Genomic DNA, 19031 nt, shown 5'->3' with positions numbered 1-19031 from the left:
CCATCCTTCGGGTTGGCTGGCATGGCCCATCGAACAGCTGGCACCAAGCGTCATGGCCGGCCCAATGGTACCAGTGGGCACAATGGCCTCCAGCGCAGCCCCCAGTGGGAGCTCGCTCGGTGGCTGGAGCTTCGGAAGCATCATTGGCCTCCCTCTCCAGACACCCGAGAGAGGAGTCAGTGGGATGTATGTCCTCGGCACCGTGTCTGGAGTCTGACCAGGTGGTGGACCCTCCAGTGCCAGCTGATACCCAGAGCACTGCACTGGCCTCCTCGCCCCGCCTGGAGGAGGCGTTTGCGGCCCTGCCCTCCTCCGCCCCGCAGGAGGACTTCAGGGTCCATCAAGAACTTTTAAAGAGGGTGGCAGCAAGCCTCCACCTCCAGGCAGAGGAGATGGAGGAGCCCTCAGACTCCCTGTTTACTGTGCTGTCCTCGTCGGCACCAGGAAGGGTGGCTTTGCCCCTCCAGGAAGGGGTGGCTAAGATTTCAAATGCCCTGTGGCAAACACCGGCCTCATTGGCCCCCATTTCTAAGAAGGCAGAATGCAAGTACTTTATACCCACTAAGGGGCATGAGTACTTGTATACCCACCTGGGCCCAGCTCCCTGGTGGTTGAGTTGGTCAGCCACAGGGAACGGCAGGGTCAGCCAGCCCCGACCCCAAAGAACAAAGACTCTTGGAGACTGGACTCTTTCGGAAGGAAAATGTATTCGTCTTCGAGCTTCCAGTTACGAGTGGCAGACCATCAGGCTCTCCTGGGCCGGTACAAATTCAATCTGTGGGGCTCCCTGCCCAAGTTTGAGGACTCCCTCCAGGAGCGCGATAGGAAGGAGTTCAAGGCACTAGTGGAGGAAGGGGCATCGGCTGCTAGGGCGTCCCTGCAGGCAGCCTCGGATGCTGCGGACACGGCTGAACGATCCATGGCTCCTGCTCTCTGGGCTGTCTGGCGAGGCGCAGTCTTCCATGCAGGATCTCTCGTTTGACGGGAAAGCTCTGTTGGCGCAGAAACAGATACAAGGCTGTATGGCATGAAAGGCTTCCACACGACCCTACAGACTCTGGGCCTCTATGTCCCGGCTCTGGCAAAACCGAAGTTCAAGCTGCAGCAGACTCCCGCCCAGGCCGCCCTCCCAAAGTATGAGGCCACCCATAAGAAGCAGCGGGACTATAAGAGACGCCCTCAGAGGCAGTCTTGGCCTGCCCCCAAGCCTGGGTCCTCCAAGGGCAAGCAGGTGGGGAAAAGGTACTTTTGATGGGATGCTCGGGGCACCCTGCCAGTCCTCATCAGGGATCCACCCCCAAAAGAGCTTCCCTTCTCCAACCAGTTGTGTGCTTTCCTCCCGGAATGGTTGCGGCTAACCTCCGACCGATGAGTCCTCAACACCATCTCCCGGGGTTACACCCTTCAGTTTACTTCCTCCCTGCCCAGCCACCTCCTGCCCCTGTCCCTCTTGGGGAACCCCTCACACGAAGCTCTGCTCAAGCAGGAGGTGGGGCGGCTCCTAGGACTAGGAGCGATAGAGGCAGTGCCCGAGGAGTTCATGGGCAAGAGGTATTACTCCCGTTATTTCCTTATCCTGAAGGCCAAAGGGAGGCTCAGGCCCATCCTGGACCTGCAAGGTCTGAACCAGTACATGGTGAAACTCAAGTTCCGCATGGTTTCCCTAGCCTCCATCATCCCCTCCCTGGATCCCGGGGACTGGTACGCTGCTGTCGATCTACAGGGCGCGTACTTCCACATCCACATATTTGAGGGGCACAGGCGCTTCCTCCGTTTCGTGGTGGGACAGAATCACTACCAATTCACGGTCCTCCCATTTGGTCTGTCCACTGCCCCCAGGGTGTTTACAAAATGCATGTCAAGTGGTAGCAGCCTACCTCAGATGGCGGGGGGTCCAGATATTTCCCTATGTGGACGATTGGCTTGTCAAGGGCACCTCCCGGTCGCAGGTGAGGGATCACGTGGTGCTCCTCCTGTCCACATGCACCGCCTTAGGGTAAACAACACCAAGTCCACATTAGTCCTGGTCCAACACAGAGTTTATCGGGGTGCTCTTGGATGCAGCGTTGGCCAGGGCCCCTCTCATGCCAGACAGATTCGAGACCCTGAAAGGTCTCATTGACTTGGTCGCAAGGTTCCTGGTGACAACAGTCAGGGGTTGCCTGCAGCTCTTGGGTCACATGTCAGCATGCACGTACATGGTCCGTCCCGCCAGACTCGGGATGAGTCCCCTCCAGCTCTGGTTGGCCTCAAAGTTCTCCCAGGCCACGGACAGGATGGACAAGGTCCTCACCATGCCAGACTCTGTGATCACCTCCCTGCGGCGGTGGTCCGCCCCAAACAACATGCTCCAAGGGGTCCCATTTAGGGACACGGCCCCGTCGTTGGAGCTGGTGTCCGATGCATTGGACCTGGGTTGGGGGGCCCATGTGGGGAACTTTCAGGCCCAAGGCCTGTGGTCAGCTCAAGATCTGACCCTACATATAAACATCAAGGAGCTCAGGGCAGTGCGGCTGGCGTTTATGGCCTTCTGCTTGCACCTGGAGGGCAAGGTAGTCAGGGTCCTCATGGACAACACGGCCTTGATGTTCTATATCCACAGGCAAGTCGGGGCCCGATCCTCTGCCACGAAGCCCTCAGGCTGTGGGACTTCTGTATAGCCCACTACATCCACCTGAAGGCTTTCCACCTACCGCGCGCCTGGAACGAGAGGGCAGATCGCTTGAGCAGGGACTTTTCCTCGCAACATGAGTGGTCCCTCCACCCGGAAGTGGCCCACCTGTTCTTCTGAAGGTGGGGAACTCCCCAGGTGGACCTATTCGCGACTCAGCAGAACCGATGATGCCCCCGGTTCTGTTCCGGGGGGGGGGGCCCTGGGGAGGGGCGCTATCTCCAATGTTTTATCCTGTCCTGGTCAGGCTGGCTTCTCTATGCCTTTCCCCCGTTCCCTCTAATCAGCAGGGTCCTGGAGAAGATAAAGATGGACAAGGCCCGGGTCCTCCTGATTGCCCTGGCGTGGCCCAGGCAGCATTAGTACGGGACCCTCACAGGCCTGGCGGTAGCACTGCTGTGGCCGTTGCCGCTCCGCCTGAACTTGCTCTCTCAGGGCCAGGGCTGCCTCTTCCATCCCAACCTAGCAGCTCTTCACATCATGGCGTGGCTGCTTAGTAGTTAGGTGGAGAGGAAAGGACGTGCTCAGAACAGGTTCAGTGCGTCCTCCTTGAAAGTAGATGGCCCTTCACTCGCCGCGCTTATTTGGCGAAGTGGTCCCAGTTTACTAGGTGGGTGGCGGACTATGGTGTCTCCTCTGTGCCCGCCCTGATCCAACTTATCCTTGATTACATCCTTCACCTGAGGGCCCAGGGCCTGGCACCCTAGTCAGTAAAGGTGCACCTGGCAGCCATATCGGCCTTCCATCTGCTGGGGGAAGGGCACATGGTATTTTCCCATGCTATGACTGGCCGGTTCCTTAAGGGTTTGGACCGTCTCTTTCCGTATTCTAGACCCCTGGTCCCACAGTGGGACCTAAACCTGGTGTTGGCTCATCTCATGGGGCCCCCATTTGAACTACTGGCCACGTGCTCCTGGTCTCACCTCTCATGGAAGGTGGCCTTCCTGGTTGCAATCACGTTGGCCAGGCAAGTCTTGGACCTCAGGGCTCTGAGCCTCCGTACACGCTCTTCTATAAGGACAAGATCCAGCTCCGCCCACACCCCGCGTTCCTCCCGAAGGTGGTCTCTGCCTACCACATGAGTCAGGACATTTTTTTCTACCGGTCCTCTGCCCCAAGCCTCACGTGTCCAGTGAGGAGTGCTGTCTCCGCCGGCTCGATGTGCGGTGGGCTCTGGCTTTCTACCTCGAGCGGACCAAGCCATTCAGAAAGTCCTCCCAACTGTTCGTCGTCTCAGCTGAGCATGCGAGGGGCCAGCTGATTTCTACTCAGTGGCTTTCCAATCGGATCACTTCGTGCATCCGTTCCTGTTATGAGCTGGCGGGTGTCCCCCTGCCACCCATTGTGAGGGCACACTCGACTCAGGCGCAGGCCTCGTCTGCTGCCTTCATGGCCCACGTCTCCATCCAGGACATTTGTAGGGCCGCCACATGGTCTTCGGTTCACACGTTCACCTTGCACTATGCGATCGTCCCCCAAACCAGGGATGACGCCGGGTTTGGCAGGGCTTTCCTCCATCCTGGGAACTTGTGAACTCCTACCCACCTCCAACAGATATAGCTTGGAATCACCTATTGTGGAATACGCATGAGCAATCACTCGAAGAAGAAAACAGTTACTTTTCCGTAACTGGTGTTCTTTGAGATGTGTTGCTCATGTCTATTCCACATCCCACCCTCCTTCCCCTCTGTCGGAGTTGTCCAGCAAAAAGGAACTGAGGGTGGGGGGAGTGCTCAGCTCCCCTTATACCGCGCCAGGCAGGCGCCACTACAGGGGTCGCGGGGTGTGCCCCCCCTCCTCCCCACGGGTACTACTGGGGGAAAAACTTCCGGCACCGGTGCATGTGGCTAGCACACACACCTATTGTGGAATAGACATGAGCAACACATCTCGAAGAACACCAGTTACAAAAAGGTAACTGTCTTTTAATACAGTGTCTTTGGAAATAAAGGCATCAAATATTTCCTAGTAGCTATGAATTTAAAATACATTATTGTGAAAGTGTCTATGGGTGGATGTGGCAGCTTGAGGCTCATGTTAACAAACCTATTTTTCTGAGGATATATAAGGTTGAATAAATACAGTACATCATTTCAGGAAAGTCTGCTTTCCTAGCACTTCTGTCTTGGTTGGGTTAAAGTGGATTAGATAATCAAGATGAGAAAGTTGAAGAGTGGTAAGAAACAAAGGCTATTATCCTAGTTAAAACTTAAACTTTCTTACAGGGATGATATTGCATAATTAAGACTTCAAGTTTTGTGCAAATAAGCCAATTCTGTAAAACTTCTTCAGAATAGAGTTTTTCAGACATTTTTTATGAATTTAAATATTCCCTAGCAGTGTTTTGCAGCCTGTATATCACAATATTGTGCTAGTGCATGGAAGTCAAAAAGTAAAATAAGCTAGTCAATTTTCTGTCCAATAGTGAGATAAGTGGAAAAGGCAAGGAGCATAAATCTGGAAAATCTACTTTAATTTTTGTTCACTGTAGATAACAGAAGGTGGAATTAACAGTAATGAGAAATTTGTTTCCTAAAAATGATTTTTTTTACCTTTTGTTGCTCTAAGTGGGATTTAATTTAGTTCTCTCATGCAAAACTTCTGCCACTCACAGAACTGTTTTTATATGGGAATGCTACTAGTCCATTGCCTACTATACAAACATATTTAATGTTAAAATGCTTGATAATATCTAGACATGTATTATTGTAGAATTTAGACACCTAGGTCATGGATCCAGGACCCCATTGTGCTAGGCGCTTTGCAAACACAGAGCAAAAAGATTCTCAGTGTCTCTTGAAAAACACAGCACTCAAAGCATTGCTCCTTCTTGTCTGAAAGGTGGTTTTTTTCTTTTGTTTTTAAATGGAAGGGTGCAATGAAAATACTACTTAGCCAATGGCTGTGGAATGGAGAATGAATGAATGTCAAAAGCAAGAGCAGTTTCCCTCCTTTATTAAAAACATGATGCTGTTAGTATCACTCTCTGTTACTTATGTATAGCTTTTTCAAAACTCATTACTTCTGCCAATACTTCATGCTAGCTTGTTAATTTCCCATCTTCCTACATCCTGTGTACTGGCCTTGTCCTATCTCTTCCACATACTTTCCATTCCTTCTGCAGTGTGCCTGCTAACATAATATCTTCATACCATTCTTGCTATCTCTCCCCTTAGTGGAATTTTGCAGTGGCTTTTTCTCTTTGACATTTGAGCTTACATTCAGAGTTCTCCAGAACTCCATTCCTACCTACCTTTCACTACCTGCTCTCCATCCAGGCTTCTCTCTTGCCCTCCTTTGCCCACTCCTGATACTATACTTCCTCTTCTTCCAGATGTTTGGAACAGCTTCCCTGTTAAGGTGTCTCTAGTTCTTTGCTCCTGTAAAATAAGTCCTTAAATCTTACCTATTCTGTTGAAGCATCCCAGCTATATACGGATCACTCCTAACTTTAGCCTGTAAGGCTCAAATTCTCTGCTGCCACCCCGAGATGGGGAGAAGCAGAGAAGGGGGAGAGATAGAACGTCATAACTGGCTCCCTGATAACGCTTTAACCTAGTGGTCCCCAAACTATGAGGTGTGGCACCCCGGGCGGGAGCGGGGGCACAGCAGGGCCTGGGCCAGCCTACCCAAGGGTCAGGGAGGAAGCACCACCCAGCCCTGCTCCGCCCCCAGCTCTGCTCTGGCCCTGCTTCCGGCCCCGACCATGGCCTGGCCACGGCTTCCACTCCTGGCCCCTAGAGTTGGCCCCCAGCTCCACCCCCGGCTTCACTTCTGGCCCTGGCTGTGGCCCCAGCCTCGGCCCCCTTACCCGTCTGTGCTCCTCCCCCCCCCCCCGGAGTTGTGGCCCCCCTTCTGGCCCAGGCTCGGGGTGTGTGTGCGCAGACACGGGTAAGGGGAGGTGCGACTGTGAAAAGTTTGGAGACTGCTGCTTTAACTAGTTTTATACACTCCACAGCACCTAACCCCCACCACACACCGGTCCACTAGCTAGGGGTAGCTGCAGAGCAGTATGTTGTGGCCGTGCCCCCTGTGCTGGAGCATGCTCGGGGTGTTCGGAGGTGGGAAGAGATGAGGGGTGGCATAGGAACCAGCTGTTCTGGCTCTAAGGCTGTTGGGGAATCTGCAGAAGAGGTGGGAACAGCTTGCTCTGATGAGGAAGTTGGAAGATGTGAAGAATCTGACCTTTTTTCTCTCTGTGAAAGGAACTTGTTCTTTGGCACAGTGCACCTCTTGCTGTGTGCCATGTACCCTATTTGTCAGGTCAGTGTAGCTGAGGTGCTCAGGTGGAAAGGATAACTTAAAAGAAGATTATAACCCAGTCTAGTGACCCCATAAATTTTAAAGTAGTTATGGATTCAGTAGACTGAAGGCATACTGAAGGGCTATAAGTTCTTCTTTAAAAACTCGTGCTTGGCAGTGTGAGGGAATCCGCTAATAACTGTAGCTATTAAAAAGTCAGGCCATGGGGTAATGAGGCTTGAGCTGTGGTCTACTCTATGTGGAGTCTGTTAGATCTTAATAAAAGAAACCAAAGCACCTAGGGTACAGGCAGTGTCTGAGGAGCAGAGTTCGTGATCATTGCTCATTCACTGGCATCTGAGGGGGGAAAAAATGACTCACTTCTCACTCTCGGTGAGACTGTTCTGCTTAAGCACACGCTAATGGAACAAACTGGGATGTTGTGTCTGACAGGATGTGGGCTGCAAGTGGAGCAAAGCTGCTCATAAATACGTTCTGAAAATGGTCTTTCTGTCCTTTTTGAATGACCCAGTTTCAGTTATTTCTTTTTTAACCTTAACCCTTTGGTCATCCCATCTTCTTGTCCATTTTCTTCCCTTACCTTTAGTGCTCTCCTCTCATTCCCATTATTTGGTTATTCCACTTTTCATATTCCACCTCTTATGTATATACAGGGACCTTGTTCTTTGTAGTTAAAATACAAGTCTGGGTATTGGTTTTATTACTGCGTACCTGCGTGATCTTGACGTTCATTTTGCATCTTTTCCCTCTTCTGTGAAATGGGGATAGTATCTGCCAGGGGAGTTGAGTAATAATGTTTGTAAAGCGTTTTGAGAGCCTTCAGGGGAGAGGGGCATAGCAGTGCACATTTACTAACTCTGCTTTACATCTGTTTCTGCAAACTACATTTTTCATCTAATCCCTGAAGCATCAAAGTTAATATTTTAGTCACTTACATTTTTGCTTCCAAACCAAAAAGAGTTGAACGTGTATACAATAAGCCTAACAGCATAGGGATGAATATTCAACATATTTATGAGCACTGTATTATGCCTTTTATTAGATTAGTAAAGCTATACGTGAATGAGTACCATATTGGGAGATTGTCCATACTCCTCTTAAAAGAAACAGATCACTTAGTTGAATTCTTTCTTCTTTGTTTTAGAAATATTATTCCCTTCCCTTGCCCACAAATTAGCAAGGTTCCTCTGCCTCTATATCAGACTAATATTAAGGACCCTTCTCAGACCTCTATCTATAGAGTTTATGGTTTTGTTTTCAGTGTGTAGTTGACGTCCTTCTTAGTTTCCCATCAGATAACAGAGTAACCAAAAATGCCCCTTATTGATTGAAAGAAAGCCTTTGAAACTGTTAAGACGAAATTGCGTTAGTGAATCAGTGGTAACCAAACCAGTGTGAGCACAAAAGGTCTACTTGGATGAGAACAAATATCTCCATTTGGAGTAGGAAAGATCTGTCAAAGAGAAATAAGCAGAGCTCCTGTCATATTCTGTACATAACCTCAGTTTATTGCAGCTGCTCCAAACTTTCAGTGCTTTTTCTCTTGGCTTTAACAACATATTTGCTGAAAGTTCAAAGATTTTATTTCTGAGGAAAGAGTTTAAGAGTAGGCATCAATAGCATGGTTAAGTGATGGCTAAGGGGAGATCTCACTGTATGTATAGGGCTTTGAAGATACCCAGTGATGAGAATTATTATTAATCCATAAGTATGTGAAAGTCATAAAAACCCAGAAGAGGATTTATTTAGGGTGGTACAAGGTGGTATAATTAGCAGCAATGAGATAAAAGCATGGGGGCACTAATGCCGACTATCAGGAAAAAATGTGCACACCAGGATAGGGAATAAAAAGCCGGATTTGCATTTGATATTTAAAACTAGACTTGCTAAAGCATCAGACTATATTATAAGGAAAAATCCTGCATTGGCACAGATGGGGCTAAATTATTAAATATTGTAGCTCTCTTCTGGATTTAACTAGTATGATTCTCTGGCGTGAAATCCACATAGTGATTTATTTTTATTTTTTTTGGCACCAGGCATTTTGTTTTTGCTTTGAGCTAATAACTGAATGTGTCCTTGAGTTCTGCTTTTCTTGTGTTAATTGCTGTCCTTTTTTTGAAATACTATCCAGGGCTCATTACCCTGGAACAAAAACAGTGGATAATGCCTTAGCAACTCAGAAGAAACTATGGGCTTCAGAAGATTATAGCACTTTCAATGATGAAGTGGGTGCAGGCTGCTGGGCTCGGATCCTGAACCAGAACTATGTGAATGGAAATATGACCTCGTAAGTCTTGCATGCAGTCAGTTATTTTCATAACTTCAGCATAGTGTCATAGTTACAAGGCTAGCTGTACTTCTCTGGTCTCTTTGAGTGAACCCTTCAGGTGTCAGGCCTTGTGCCTTTACTACTGTAGGCTGGAATTCCACAGTTTAACCACTTTTAGACCAGGCTGTGTGCCACAGTGTCCTGTGTTTCAACCATGATTACCCAGCAGGTCCAGCTGAGTTTGGACAGCTGTGGTTCTTTTCTTTGGGGGTCTGACAGTGGTATTCTAGTGACAAAACAGCCTCCTTAAGAGAAAAGTGTATGTTTTGGAGTAGGAAAACACATGAGAGAGAGAGGAGGATTTTATAGCAACAATCAGCACACATCTGTCTGATCTAAAGGCTTACCATCCCCTGACTTGAGACACCCCAGTGGGTACCTGCATCTTCATCTGGTTCTGCTGAACAACTCCCCTTATATCCCTCCCTAACTCCTTTGAGACATTTTTCTGTTTTAAATCTACCACAGTTCTTTTCTTTTGATTTTTCTGGTTCCCAGTCCTTTTCCTGTCCTGGCTAGAGGTGGGTGTGAACTGTTTTTTGTGGGAAAGTCTGTTCTGAAAAACAAGAACACCAAAAATGTTGAAAATTTCCCACAAAATGAAATTGGGGGTTGGGGGGGAGGGAGGAGGGGAGAAGAGGTTAGATTGATCAAAAGGTTTTGTTCAGATTTCAACATTTTAAATTAAAAAATGTTTATAATATAAAATATTGAAATGAGAAGGAATCTCAAAATGAAAAATCTGTTTGGTTCCAAAAATTTCAAAACGTTCCATTTTGATGTCAAAATGCTTTATGGTTATTTTTCGAACAGAAATTGGTCAATCTACCTTATCCTTTGAAATGATTCGCTGTTGATTAATTGGCATGTTCAGACAAGTAAAACAATCCACTGGAAGGTTCCCAACCAACTCTAATCATGGCATTGTCTCTAAAAAGCTCTCAAGTGTTTGCTGAGAAGTCTTACCTTGAGTCATTCTTCTTCCCTTTCTGCTTTTTTCCTTACAGTCCTCTATTAAACTAAACCAACATATTCATACAGTAAACATCCCAATAACCACATCAACACACAGTATTCATCAGGTATTACAAGCTGCCCCATATCTGGCATACCTTGAATAATTAAAATCATGTTGGCCTTTCTATGGAAAACAGGCTAGTATCTAATTATCTGCATGACATGGGGCTGAAATTTGCTGTAGTTCCTGTCAGCCAAGTTGGAGCTCTCGAAAATTTAAATAGAACAAGTTGGTTAGTGTACAAAGCAAAACCTTTTTCTTCTAAGCATCTTTTTTGTCGACTTTTTAGGACCCCCCTTTTAAAAATTCAGGTGCACAGTGGTACACACAGTTATAATGACCACTTGTGTGAATTAGGTACTGGCCCATACCAGGGGGTACTAAAAGAATAACTAGTGTTTGCCTGCAGCAGCGACTAGCTATGTATGCCATCACAGTATTTTCATGCACAAATGGTCGCCGTAATTTGATACATGCAAATGTGCCAATAGGAGGATAAGACCTAGGATCTTTTTATTAACAAGCTCTCTTGATTTTGGGTTTCTTTAATTTTTTTTAAAAGTGGTTGATCAGGCTAATGCTTTTTTGGTATACTGAGAACGTTTCCTGTAGTGACTGAGGTTCCGTGAGAGGACAGTGTGGGGTAAAAGTTGCACTGCTGCTGTCTGTTTTGTGTGGGTAAAAAGAGTTCAGTCCACAAGTTACTTCATTTAGCTCTTTTCACTAGCGCTTAAAACCATATTCTTCGTATATAAACCCCAAGAGCTTGACTTTTCCTTTTTCTAATTTCCCAAAGACCTGGTGTGATGAATTGAGCAAATATCCTAAATTGATGAATGGATGCTTTAATTAAGGGCTCCACTGCAGCTGAGGTTAGAATATGCAAATTCCAGATGCTAAGGATCTTGCAATACTTTGCTAGTCAAGTTAGTCTTGCTGGCCTTTCTAAACTTTCTTTAGGTGCACTAGTATAGAAACACAGATACCTACAGAACGTGGTAGTTCTGCAGGTAATTCCCACCACTGCAAATGTGTAATATATCTGCCAAAGGAAGTAGCTCCATTGGAGTGTTTAGTTTATGCAGACACATATGGGCGTTCAGTCTCAGCATGATCAGAAATATTTTGTTCAATTCTCTGCACTCAAAACTACTGTGACTTTAAAAACAAAACTATTTTCCAGCACTATTGCTTGGAATTTGGTGGCTAGTTATTATGAAGATTTGCCCTTTGGTCGGAATGGATTAATGACAGCGCAAGAGCCGTGGAGTGGCTATTATGCAGTGGAAGCTCCCATCTGGATTGCAGGTAAATAAAAAGTTCAAACAGACCTACAAAAGTATAGACAATACAATACTCTGGGTTTTTTATGCTAGATTAAAGTAGCACAACGTCCTCTATTTTTGGTGTTTAATAATTTTCTTTTATGTTCACTTTTTATTGGATACCGTTTTTTTTATTGAACATATTTACTTTCTTAGCAATACGAAGACTTTCCCTCATTCATTTTAACTAGAATGAGGGCAGGAAGAAATCCTGACAGGAAATGAGATCTGGTTCTCTGATTTGACTTGTGCCACACACATCAGTGTAGTTCATGGCTCCCATTATTAAAGATCTCTCCATTTTCATTGCAAACAACTGTTTTGGGGTTTTTTAACTCTGTTTCTAAAAAAAAATTAAAAAGGGCTTTGAGCTAAAACCTCTGTAAAAGCTAGGACTCGGTCCCTGATTTTTATTTTCTATTTTATCTCCAAAATGTCTGGGTCCGAGAGCTTTCTGAGTTCTGAGAGGGAGGAAGAGAAAACAGAATTGGAGTACTCCTACGTTCTGTTTGAGATGGCTGAGATTGTAACCATCACTTTACTCTGTGTGTATATAGCATATAAAAATTTTATGTATTCACAATTTAAATATGTATATATGGATCCAGTGGCCACCCTCTGGTCCACCCATAACCTTTTCTTGTCCCTGCAGAGTTGGTCACCAGATCAGGTGACCTGCCCCTTCCCCTATGTGGCAGGATGGTGTGAAGTTCCCCTGTATTGGATCTTCTGCTATTCATCTGCAGACAGAAAAATGTATCCTGTAGCAAGGGGTTCAGACATAAGAATCTGCTATCCCCACCTTCTTGATTCTTTGGTCTCTTTTCAATTAACTAGCCAGAATTCGTGCCTTATAATTTCTATGGAGATTTCTCTCAAAGTAAAGCGTATGGTTGTAAAACCAGTGGCATGGAAGCTACAAAATGGTAGCAGGATGAACTTCCTGGAATGAATGCTGACCTTTCTTTTTGGTTTCTTTTCACTATTGCACAGCACACACAACCCAGTTTACCTACCCTGGCTGGCACTACCTGCAGGTGGATGGACATTTAGAAGGCGGTGGCAGCTATGTAGCTCTGACTGATGGCCTAGGCAACCTTACTATCATCATTGAAACTATGGTAATGTTCTCCAATACCCAACAAAGCAGTAGAGATTTAGGAGGATTTTTCTGAAAAAATTGTCTTGCAGAAACTCATTGTGTACGTGTCACTTGCACCTTTGCCAGTGAGAGCAAATAGAACTCTTTCTCTTGTCTTCCTGTGCTTGGATGGTACAGCTATTTAGATCTTGGAAATCAGGGTGTGTCAGTCTTGTATCACAGGCTTAACTTGTGACACAGTGCAGTAGAAAACTGTTAGATGAATAAAGTATTTACTACAGTTTTAACCTTTAGAGGCACTTTATTCTTTTACTTCTTAAATAACATTAAGAAGTTGATGTAGTAAAAGCTGAAGTACTCAATGCTTTTTTTGCCTCGGTCTTCACAGACAAGGTCAGCTCCCAGACTGCTGCACTGGGCAACATAGTATGGGGGAGGAGGTGAGCAGCCCTCAGTGGTGAAAGAACAGGTTAAGGACTATTTAGAAAAGCTGGATGTGCACAAGTCCATGGGTCCAGATCTAATGCATCCCAGGGTGCTGAGGGATTTGGCTGATGTGATTACAGAGTCATTGGCCATTATCTTTCAAAATTCATGGCAATCAGGGAAGGTCCTGGACGATTGGAAAAAGGCAAATATAGTACCCATATTTAAAAAAGGGAAGAAAGAGAACCCGGGGAACTACAGACCAGTCAGCCTCACTTCAGTCCCCAGCAAAATCATGGAGCAGGTCCTCAAGGAATCAATTCTGAAGCACTTAGAGGGAAAGTGATCAGGAACAGTCAGCATGGATTCACCAAGGGCAAGTCATGCCTGACTAATCTAATTGCCTTCCATGATGAGATAACTGGCTGTGTGGATGAGGGGAAAGCAGTGGACGTGGTGTTCCTTGACTTTAGCAAAGTTTTTGACACGGTCTCCCACAGTATTCTTGCCAGCAAGTTAAAGAAGTATGGGCTGGATGAATGGACTATAAGGTGGATAGAAAGTTGGCTAAATTGTCGGACTCAGTGGGTAGTGATCAATGGCTCCATGTCTAGTTGGCAGCCGGTATCAAGTGGAGTGCCCCAAGGGTCGGTCCTGGGGCCGGTTTTGTTCAATATCTTCATAAATGATCTGGAGGATGGTGTGGATTGCACCCTCAGCAAGTTTGCAGATGACACTAAACTGGGAGGAGAGATAGATACGCTGGAGGGTAGGGATAGGATAAAAAGAGGGCCCTAGACAAATTGGAGGATTGGGCCAAAAGAAATCTGATGAGGTTCAACAAGGAAAAGTGCAGAGACCTGCACTTCGGAGGGAAGAATCCCATGCACTGCTACAGACTAGGGACCGAATGGCTCGGCAGCAGTTCTGCAGAGAAGGACCTAGGGATTACAGTGGACGAGAAGCGGGATATGAGTCAACAGTGTGCCCTCGTTGTCAAGAAGGCCAACGGCATATTGGGCTGTATTAGTTGGAGCATTGCCAGCAGATCGAGGGACGTGATTATTCCCCTCTATTTGGCACTGGTGAGGCCACACCTGGAGTATTGCATCCAGTTTTGGTCCCCCCACAACAGAAGGGATGTGGACAAATTGGAGAGAGTCCAGCGGAGGGCAACGAAAATGATTAGGGAGCTGGAGCACATGACTTACGCGGAGAGGCTGAGGAACTTGGCGTATTTAGTCTGCAGAAGAGAAGAGTGAGGGGGGGATTTGATACCAGCCTGCAACTACCTGAAGGGAGGTTCCGAAGAGGATGGAGCTAGGCTGTTCTCAGTGGTGACAAATGACAGAACAAGAAGCAATGGTCTCAAGTTGCAGTGTGGGAGGTCTAGGTTGGATATTAGGAAAAACTTTTTCACTAGGAGGGTGGTGAAGCACTGGAATGGGTTACCGAGGGAGGTGGTGGAATCTCCATCCTCAGAGGGTTTTTAAGGCCTGGCTTGACAAAGCCTTGGCTGTGATGATTTAGTTGGTGTTGGTCCTGCTTTGAGCAGGGGATTGGACTAGATGACCTCCCGAGGTCTCTTCCAACCCTTATATTCTAAGCTCAGTATGTAACGAGAGCTTTCCAGCCTCTTTGCTGTATAGATATAGTAGCATCTTTGGGCTTTGAAATATTTGTTTAATATTTACTCTCCATGTTCTATCATATTTTATAATGTGTGTGGGTTTTTTTTAAACAAGTACTGACGTCCACCAGCCTCTTTCGTGGTGGTTTTGAGGGTCAGCACAGTCTCTGGTGATGGGGTTTTGGAAAAGAGTCTTTATTCTTTCCTGCCCTTTGAAATTAGAGCTGTTGATTAGTTGTGGTTGGTCATGTGGAAGGCCCTTCATTTTCAGTTTACTGCCTTTTTTATACTGAAAAATTCCCAGGTTATTCAAAAGGTATTCTTTGTCTTTTAGTGTTTTTTTTCCCCACCCCCCCACCCCACCTGAAGTTTGGATCATGAAGTACATGAAAATGCTGATTGTTTATCTAATATAATATATTGTATTTTCTTGAGTACCTTATTAACATAAACACATCTATCTACGTTAATGTAGAAGATATGTATACATGCGCGTGCATGTGCATGCATATGTGTATGTAATGTACAGTTCATGAAATAAACCACAGCATTAAACTACTTTTACTTTACTTTGTTGCTTTTCTGTCCTCCTGTCCCCCAATATTCACCCAGCAAACTGTGTAAAGTTAATTTTTGCACGAATTTTTCCCCTGTTTTTTTTTAAATTTTGTAATAAACACTGATAAATTCCCAGGAAGATTTACATAAATTAAAAACTGAGAATGAAAGGCCTTGGTCATGTGGTATTGTGAGTTCCTTGATTGAGTAGGCATAATATTTTAAAATCAGGCGGAGGGCTTTGAATACCCCAGGAAAAGGTAGAAAGTTTATAGTGAGAGGGAGCAACAGATGAAGCAGGACTAGGGGATTTTAGAATTTTTTTAAAGCTTTTATTTTTTTCTTTCTGGGCCACGTGCAGGTCTTGCAAGAGGTATCTGAGCCAAGATTTTTAAATGTGACTTGGGATTTTTGGGCCCAGTTTGAGATACCTTAAAGGGGCCTTATTTCAGAGAGTTTTGAGCAAGCCCTCACCCCTGAAAATCACGCTTGTTTAAGGCATCTCAAATTGGATACCCAAAAAGCATCACTTTAGAAAATCTTGGCCATCATTCCTGCAGAAATCAAACTACAATAAGATTTATCATCTGGATGCAGAGTTCATTTAACTTGTTCTCATCTTCACACAAATCAGTTTTGTGTGCGTTTTAGTCCTACGGGTGAACGGTGTGATCAGTTCTTTCTCCAGCTCTTTGATTCTTGGTTCCAGTAGTCTGGCAAGGAGTCCTGGGAATCCTGTCACATTGCTGATTTAAGCAGCATCCCAAATAAAAATATGAACTGTTGTTCTCTGACTCTAACTTCCATTACCCACAAAATAGCAGTGAACTTGGAACTAAACCAATTTATCTGATCCCTTTTGTTACTGTTTTGTTAATGTTTATGGCTTTTGGCTCATACTTGGGGATTGTGACACCTATCAAAATTGGCCAAAGACCGATTTCAGTGATGTATGTTTCCCATCTGTTCCATTCATTTTCTTTTCAGACTTATTTGCACTCTCAGTGTATCAGGCCTCCATTGTCTCCCTTCGTTGTGTTCCCTCAGAAAGCAACTTTCTACCTCAAAGGATCCTTTGTAAGTAAATATTTTTGTATATGTATCATATCAATGTATTCAGGGACTTCAGGCTGCTGCATATTGTTTAATACGTGTACAAAATAAGATGGCACTGCGTAATGAACTAGCTTTGTGCATGTGAATGATGTTGGCTTCTAAAATTGTAGCCACGTAGTAAGTCCCATATCCGTTACTGCTGTAAGCTGAAAGTGCTCCTTTAACTTATGTGTGGAGGCCTATACTTTGGGGGCTAAAAGATGAGCACTGTCGTTCTCATTCTGTGGGGTATATAAGAGACTTAAATAGTTATTGTATTCACAGAAGAACGATTTGTTACACTACGATCATCTTCACCAACCAACAACTGATTCCCCCAACATCAAAAAGAGTTCAGTTACTGGATTTTCCTTAATGTTTTCCTGAAAATACTTTTGGTGGTGTGGAGAGGAACACGTTTTTTCTTATTTGACCTGGAAGTCCACTACTTTCTCCCTCCCTTGTGGGCATGTTTAACACTCACTCAATGTGGACAAATCCTCTTCCTGTGAAACACTGTTTGTTACCACCTCCTGTAGCTATTCTGCTGAAAAGGAGAGGCCTATGTTTCAGTTTAAACATTTCTGCTCCATGAAAAGATACTCTGGATATCTCTTGGTGGGTGAGTAGGTAGATGAGTGTGGCTCAGCTGGGAAAAACATGAGCCGTGCTCCAATAGCCACAGTAACTCGTCTGTGTTAAATGGCAGATTTGGGGAGTTACTTATCAGAAGGTGAAAGTGTTTGAACACACTTAGGTTTTAATTTTGAGTAAGATTGGTTCCTCTCCCTTCACAGCCGTACAGGCTGCTGTGTTACTGGGGCAAGTAGTGCCTCATTCACCACTGAAATAATGCAATAAAAGACTTACGAGCAGCCCTCAATCATTACGCTTGGAACACTGCCTCCCCTAGTGCCCCAAGTGGTATTGCTCTTATGCCATATGGCTTGCCAGGCAAATTGTATAAGATATCCTGTAAGAATAGTGTGCACACTACGTCTCTAACTCTAGATTTTTCTCTTGCTAACTTCACTGGGACTGAATTCAAACTCTAGAATTTTGTTGAATGATTGTGTTTTTCAGTAACAGAACTATAGTTGCCCTCACATTCTTGTAGCGCTAGGATGCATCAGCTGTGTTATTCAGCGGTTCTAATTAGGCCCAGGCACTAGTGACCAAAACTTGTGATCGGTAAGTTATCCAGATAGCTCTATGAAATGAATGAGGCAATCTAAGCCCAGCTACTGGAGGTAGATGTCTGTATCAGAACCTTCATCACAGTTGACACTAATTGGCCATCTTGTTGGCATTCTTGACAGAAGCCAGGAATTCAGTGGGCTCTTAAGAGTGAATTCCCCTCTTCATAAAAGCTGTTCCTGTGTACTGGGGCAGAGACCTACAGATGTGAGGGAATTGTGAGCTGCCACTGCCCATGTTATACCTGTTCTGTGGATAAGCAAAGAATGGTTGTCTCTTGGGCTGTCCGCCCAACATGTTTCACTAAAACAGCCTTAATGTCGTTAAATCCTCAGTATTTCCAAAGAAGAATCTTATGAAAGTTTTTGTATGTTTCTTCCTAGCATGAAGTGAAAACCTTGAAAATGTGGTATACTAAGCTTGGCTTCAAATCTGCAAATTCCACCTTATTCCATCCTCTTCCTCCTGTAAAGGTGGGTGTGTTACTTACTGATCACTGTTAATTTCCCCTCAAACCCTTGCCATTTTGTTGTTCTGGGTGATTGACTGGGAGTGGAAGGAAAACCTGGCTTACAGATAAAAATGGTTTTGATACCTCTGGTTTGTTCAAAGTCTTCTGGCCCTTCTGTATTTTATGTACTAGGGATTTAATCCTATCCAGCTCAGTTGTGGAACGTTACATGTATAGGTGCAAGGTAAAAAAGTGGAATTACTTCAGCTTTACCCCAGTGTGAGAAGAGAATTTGGCTCTTTGGGCTTGACACCACATGATGTAGGTGTACAGTATTCCTTGTGTAATCATAAAGTGCTGAGCAGGATGGGGAGTACAAGGGACATTGATATTCTTGTTAGTGAGAGCCCTGCTGCATGGCTACCACATCACTCTTCCATGGTAGCTGGAGTGAATCTTGAGAGAGAAGGATGTAGCTAAGTGATTCATTAGCATAATGATATACTCAAATAAACTCTGTTCTTTCCCTTGGTCTTGCCCCTTTCTTACCTTGTACAATTGAGCACTGGAGTAGATGCACAGTGGACTTGACCCTTTACTGCTCAGTGCAGCACTTAAACTTGCTTACACACACCTACATTTCCTTGACACTTGGCATTTGTGCTAGACTGCACCAATCTTGCATTCTGTTGCACAGGGATTTGCAGGGTCAAGGCCTTATATTTCTCTGGCCGGGACCCCCCCCATATCCCATCTTCACAGCCTCAACCCAAAAATGTCGTCTTTGGGATCTGCTGCTTCTCTGTGATGTTGTTCTCTTCACACATTTAGAAGTAATGTGTGGGAAGAGGGACCCCTATTGCCAGTGAATCTGTTATATCCCAAGTAATGGGAACATGGGAATACAGAGAAGCTTCTGCAGACTGGGTGCTGATTGCCTCGATAAATACTGCTTCTCAAAAA

The 19031-nt window shown here is 45.4% G+C and overlaps 1 protein-coding gene across 1 annotated transcript in view; it reads left to right on the top strand.

The window, feature by feature from the left end:
- GALC (galactosylceramidase) overlaps nt 1-19031 on the top strand; it is a 60541-nt gene that overhangs the window by 25671 nt on the left and 15839 nt on the right. Inside the window, exons 8-12 of the mRNA XM_074956076.1 lie at nt 9069-9224; nt 11468-11592; nt 12603-12730; nt 16313-16402; nt 18001-18090. Of these exons, the coding sequence (XP_074812177.1) occupies nt 9069-9224; nt 11468-11592; nt 12603-12730; nt 16313-16402; nt 18001-18090 (589 nt within the window). The remainder of the gene's footprint in view (nt 1-9068; nt 9225-11467; nt 11593-12602; nt 12731-16312; nt 16403-18000; nt 18091-19031) is intronic.

This window comes from Natator depressus, chromosome 6, assembly GCF_965152275.1.
Source record: "Natator depressus isolate rNatDep1 chromosome 6, rNatDep2.hap1, whole genome shotgun sequence".
Lineage (NCBI taxonomy): Eukaryota > Metazoa > Chordata > Testudines > Cheloniidae > Natator > Natator depressus.
The sequence above is the reverse complement of the archived record's forward strand: the minus strand, read 5'-3'. Positions and strand labels throughout refer to the sequence as shown.